The 6,000-nt window shown below is 46.7% G+C and overlaps 1 protein-coding gene across 3 annotated transcripts in view; it reads right to left on the bottom strand.

The window, feature by feature from the left end:
- Positions 1 to 682: 682 nt before the first annotated feature.
- The window catches only part of LOC144126135 (uncharacterized), a 159,304-nt gene continuing 153,986 nt past the window's right edge, over positions 683 to 6,000 (bottom strand). For 2 of the 3 annotated variants that reach the window (XM_077660100.1, XM_077660101.1), the window contains one exon: positions 683 to 4,608. In XM_077660100.1, coding sequence (XP_077516226.1) covers positions 4,250 to 4,608 — 359 coding nt within the window. In that variant the 3' untranslated portion in view covers positions 683 to 4,249. The remainder of the gene's footprint in view (positions 4,609 to 6,000) is intronic. The other variant, XM_077660102.1, reaches the window with a different exon arrangement.

The raw sequence follows: 6,000 nt of genomic DNA, 5'->3' as shown, positions 1-6,000 counted from the left end.
TGTGCACCAATCATAGCGCATCGGCAGAACTGAAAATCTGTGAACCTTAAAATTGGGAACTTAGCCCACCACCAAAAATTTGAAGGCATCCCCAAAATTTTTGATGTAGGTCCACTCCAAAATAGATTAAGGGGAAAGAATGGGCATTATTTGGAGGATTAAGGCGGATGAGTTGGTCAGATCAGGATAATTCGTTATGATAATCCAATGGAAGGTAACTCTGGGATGTGATGACTCATGCATGCCATATAAAAGCAGTGTAACCGGTTCCAACCGAAGCTGTGGAAGGAAAATCGCAAGAAAAACATTAGACACTCATTGTAGACACCATATCAGGCAACCTAATCTTCACCGCATTTTATTTTTTAAGAATGTGTTTAAGAAGGTCGAAAAGTTTTCTGTTCACGTTATTGCTATTGAATTCATCGGGCACGAGTGCAAACTTCCTGAAATTTAAAAACGAAAAGGTGGAGAGTGTGAGTCTGGTCAGTTTTTATTCGAACATTTATTGCTACCCGCTTGCAGGAACCTGAGCCGGTCTGTTCTCTACATCAAAGAGGGATTTTCTCTCGACATAAAATTACACCAAAATGTTTCATGTACTGATGACAAGAAATACAATATAGCAACGGAGTATTTCGTTGAAAAAGGTGTTCAAAGATAAAGCACGACAGCAGAAACGTACAGTCAATTCTTTATTTATAAAGTGTCCGCTGGTTATAAGGTGAGAACAAATGCCCTTTGCTCGTGCAAAAGAAAGCGCGGCTAATGGCGACTGTGCGCCACTGGTAACAACGTGGGGCGCTGAACTTATTACCACCGAGAGCCGCCGAGAGCTCTCTGCCCGTCGTATGGTCTTGGCAGGCACCATCGAAATCGGGCGTCTTAGCAAATAGCAACATTCGGGATTACCCTTTGACAGCCCTGTGCCCGAGAACATATCTTAACTGAAGCCTCCCAATGGCCTCCGGCAAGGGCTAAATTGGGCAAGTGAATAGCAGACCCTTGCATTTTCCTGCGAAACGTCCGGGAAGACAACATACCTCAAAATATAAAAAGGAGTCAGTTCGATATTAACCAGAAGCTTAAATTGTTGCGCGCATCAGCTATTCTTCAAGTTTTGCGCTGAAGCGCGTAGTTGAAGAGAGAACACAGTAAGTAAAGCAATAACAGCGTGTCAAGAAAAAAAACATGAAAAACGATGACCTTGAATTCATAAAAACGTTTACATCAGTGAAATCACTAGATGCAGCGTTTACTTTTTTTATATGGCTTTTTCAACTGTTTAAGCTATGGTAGTCTTCACGTAATGTCACTGCCCTCCCCGCACTGCCCCCCCCCCCCCCCCCCAAACCGAAATAAAACTTCTTGCAGGCACAATACCGCCTGTGCGTGCTTCCACTCGCATTTACTCTGGGAAAAAGTGTGCCTGCTTATGTCAGAAAGTAGCAGACGATGTAATGGGCTGAATGTACCCGTCCTGTTCTGTTGTATTCCACTATGCGAAGTCCGCCTATGCGTAGGTGGCTTGAATGTCCCCGACCCTACCTTTGAAGTTTATTAGCCAAATAGACTAGGGCACTCTGAAGAGTGCAGATCGTCACACTGGCAACAATGAGGCGGTCACTTAAGGTCACTGGTAGTGCGGCCTTGCTGAGATGGCCCTGCTCTAACTTTTGCGCGATTAGTATTGCATGCTACTTCACTACTATATTCTTGAGGTTCAGAGCGTAAATTCTGTTTCCGATTTTTTTCATACGCTCAGGATATCACAATATAGGTTTCGAAACAAGACTGAAATATATTTTTCTGCGCTTAAGGCTTCTGGACGCATGATGGGAAATGGTCTATAAGGGGAAAATAATAAATTTTTCGAAGCACAGAGGAGAATTAGACTTCCCTCTTCGCATCGATGTGAGCTCATGTGTAACCATTGCACTGATACGATCGATATTAGGTGCTTAAAAGTGCTTCAACGCCTCTTGAAATGCATGTGAGTGCGCTTGCTTCTTAAACCGCCACCGTAAAATGTGCTGGCACTGACTCCCACTCTTTTTGAGAGCCCTTGAAGAGCAGGAAAACACCATGCGTTTAACTATAATCACTACATAGAAGCACAGGTTCCCAACAATGGCGGGAGGGGAAACTTTTCACGGCAACACACCTCTTTTCGTGACTGTCACGCCTGTCATACCTTTGTCAATAACAAAGAAACTTCCTTTTTCCGGGTTTAAGAAGGCTTTTTTTTAAATCTCATTATCTCTGTATCAATACCTTGTTTTTCTAGTCATATTTTGTCATATACGTCAGTAATTATTTCATCTAAAGCCCCATTGCAGTCTTATAATTTTGAGTCCTTGTCTGTATATTAGCAATAATGTGCACATCCCCAATTCAGTAATAAACGTTTGTCCACAATTTTATATGGTCCAAAAGAATAAAGTTGCCTGAGAAACGCTGTTCCTTCAAGCATATTTACACCAAACCTAATTACTACGGGGGCTGATTACTCATAGAAGAAAGCGAGCGTGGGAGAGGGCACATCATAACGAATTCATGAAAATAATTGGTGTGAAACTAACCAAGATCACTGCACCCAACATATAATGCACCCAACATAAGGAGTGTGCGTGATCTTCTTTCTTCATTGTTGGGTCAGCTTTGAAGAGGTTGTACAATGATTTCTGTGGGATGCTCATAAGTGTGGTATGCCATGTGGGAACGGTTTCAGCCAAAAAGCTTGCGTGTTTACATGAGCTATAGGAAGCAAAAGATAATATTAAACGAAAGAAGACGCACATTGATTGCGGCCGCTACATCGCACATCCTGAAAATATAAGGACTTGCACTTTTACGACAGGTTCACTGCAGACACAAAAGGCCGACCGAAAGTCCCGCTTCTGTTCCACCGTCATCTGGAAAGCACCAGCACTTCACACACGGTTTTGTTCGGAACGCATTGATACGATGCAGTCTATACTGTTGTCTGCAGAAACATTTCGAAGGTCGCTGAGTTCACTGTAAACGCTAGCCACTTAGTCTTAAGCCCAGGGAATTCTCATCTGAAAACAAGCTCTCCAGTTACCTTCTTAAGCGTCATTTCACTGTTTCATTTAGATCAGCTTAGCTTTTGTCATGACGCATTGATAAGGCCATTTCTGCCAGGTGTAGAAAACACCTTTGTTGTTGTAAGCACGTGAGAGGCATTGTCTCTGTACGTCTCAGATACATCGCAGATCGCATTTGGTAGAGCGAGTATTTTTGTATAGTGATCACAGAATGATACGAAGCAATTGGCCGCCTCTGGTTTTGGAGGACGCTGAAAAGCGAAGCTTCAATTCCATCTTGCTCACATGGAGATAGGGGCGTCCGCAGTCCATTAGCACCAAGTTGAGTCGTCAATGAAACGGCACACGCTTTATTTTCTGAATATCCTCGGGATGTCCAAGCCAACTGTTGCAGCTGCTCGCAGGAAGTGAGTCCTCTTCTGTCCGGCCTCTGAACAGGTCGTTTGCGGCTACCTTCACTTTCACATATGCCAAGGTGACTAAGTACCGTCCGGGCGACATGCCTCCGACACAAAGGTGACGAGGTTATACTGGTTTCCCAGCTCTCAAAAGTGAGTATGGCGCAGCTCCGACGCCGCCGAGGAGCTAAACATAAGCAACAATAGACAGGAACGATGCACAGTTGAAATCGCAGCGATCAATCGCAACGCTGAAGCCTCATCCGCACAATATAGGCTAGTGCTCATTTTCTGTGCGCTCGTTTGAAAAGGTTTTTCGACGACGAAGGCAGTTAAGCGTGTCTTCTTGTGGGTGCTATGCGTTTAAATGACATCAGCAATGGTGCTTGTATGCTTCTGGGTGCTCGTAACGCGTCGCCAAGTTGCGCCGTATCAGAACTCCAGCGACATATTATGCGATCATCTCTGAGCCATGCTCGTAAGGCGCTCTTCTGTACGGCATCGTTGAGAAGCGGCCGCGCGGATTTCGCGTATAGGAGCTTACCAGGTGAAACTTTCGACATAAGCGTACTGAATCGATGACTCAGTGTGAGGGAAAAGAACCTTTGTCACCTTTCTATCAGAGCAGGATTATCGATGCAACGTGAGGGAAGCATTCTCCTGAAGGGAATTGAAATGGGGTTCTTGACTCATTGCGTCGGCGCGGAAAGCTGTGTGATGGACTCAGGTGGCTAAGGCATTGCATGGCGGCGGAGACGGTCTGTACACAAGAGCAGCACGCGGTCAAACTTCGCTCGCCGTAGAGTCTGGAAGCAGGGCCACCGGTTTTCCTTCGATGGTGATGAAGTTGACCACGCACGACTCGATTTCTTCGGGCAGCTCATCTTTTTTCTCGGAAGCGACGTCCAGCTTCTTTTCCGGCTCTCCGTCGCCTGCGCCTTCTACGGTGGCCTCGCTGGACACGGGTGCCCCCGCACCATCTGTTGTGTCGCCACCTTCCGGAGGCGGCGCGCGCCGGTCGGCGCTCTTGTGGCGTTGCTGGAGCCCCGTGGCGGCGTACCAGGCCAGCGCAGCGCAGCAGCCCACGAGGCCGGTGGTGGCCAGGAGCAGCGCCAGAGCCATGCTTCCAGTGACGTGGGTGCCTGCAGAGGAGAAATACGTGAATGAATTTCGATCGTTCGTTTACTCCTGCATGCTTGACATCATGCGCAAAAAGAATGTTGCTCGGACTACGACGCAAGACCTAAAGGTTCTACGCATCAAGCGGAACAAAGCACTGATCGCAGCGGTGGCCACTATGCATTTGCCATAAAAAAAAATATTTCCCGCGTTCTACAAAGACAGCTGTATCTTGGCGCGCAAATGGCCCTGGCGCAGTGGGGAAGAAGTCATTCGCAGTTACCCACTTTTGCTAGCCAGATAGAGTGTTAGCCAGGTAAGCCGGGCAGCGGGTGCTTTTGGCGTTTGTGGTGCCGTGAGGTCACGGGACCAAGGTGGGCCAGAGACAGGGTTTGCGTGGCGCAATCATCATGGTCGCTTCTTTGCCAGAGAGGAGGTGAAACGTCTGAATATCATTTCGTTTGGGCACGCGTTAGCTGCCTCGAATCAGGGTGTCCCTTATAGGCGGGCCTGCGTAGCCAGAATGTTCTTTTCAAGGCATATACGCAATGGTAGCATTACTATATTCTATGGCAACTTTAGCGAACCATTCTCTTGACGTTGAAATTGGACGGGCCAAATTTTAGTTTGGTGGATATTTTTTACAAGCACGCGGGAAGGGGAATGTACAGGAGGGGCCATCGTTTCATGCGCCCGCATTTTCTCGACTCTCTGATTCGTGTAAAGGTATACTTGCAAGCGTGTGCCATTCTACGTTGTCGTTCTCACTGCTCACTACATTTTCTTGGCGGACAACCAGGCACCGGTTTTATTCATTTCAAATGTTGCACGCCACGGAAAGAAAAATAGCAACAATGAATAATCCCGAATCTTAAAAAATTCTTCGCTCTCACGCTTCTCTGGATTTTTCGGCATTCGTGTTAATGGCTCAGCGCTCTCGCATCTGTGCTACTCCATTCATCAAAGCCGTTTCACAGTGTTTCTGGACAGCAGCCAGATTTGCAAGAGCGGCGTTAGGCTGGCCGCACTTCACTGCGTGTTAGAGGTTTTCAACGCGCACACCGCGGAAGAACTGCGCCCGCCGTGCCTCCCATTTTTTTTTTACGCTTCATTTCCTATGGAGGTTTCCAGTGCTCGCGCACAAGCACGGTATTCCTTGTCGCGAATTTGTGGCACCGCTCCAGGAAGAGCGCCACACGAAGGCCGCCGCACGAAAACGGACACGTGTATACAAAAAGTGCACTGTCTTCTCTGAACTTGTTTATGTTTGCCAGAACGCAACTTTTTTTTTTCGCCTGAAGCTTACGACATCAGGGCAAGCTGTTACCATATTTCTCTCTTTTTGATAGTAGCCATGCATTCGTGGTTATTACCAAAAAATGTTTTTTTTTCTTTACAGCGAAGTATTTTGCGTT

Source organism: Amblyomma americanum, chromosome 3 (assembly GCF_052857255.1).
Source record: "Amblyomma americanum isolate KBUSLIRL-KWMA chromosome 3, ASM5285725v1, whole genome shotgun sequence".
Taxonomy (NCBI): domain Eukaryota; kingdom Metazoa; phylum Arthropoda; class Arachnida; order Ixodida; family Ixodidae; genus Amblyomma; species Amblyomma americanum.
Note: the sequence above shows the minus strand (reverse complement) of the source record. Positions and strands in the feature narration are given on the sequence as shown.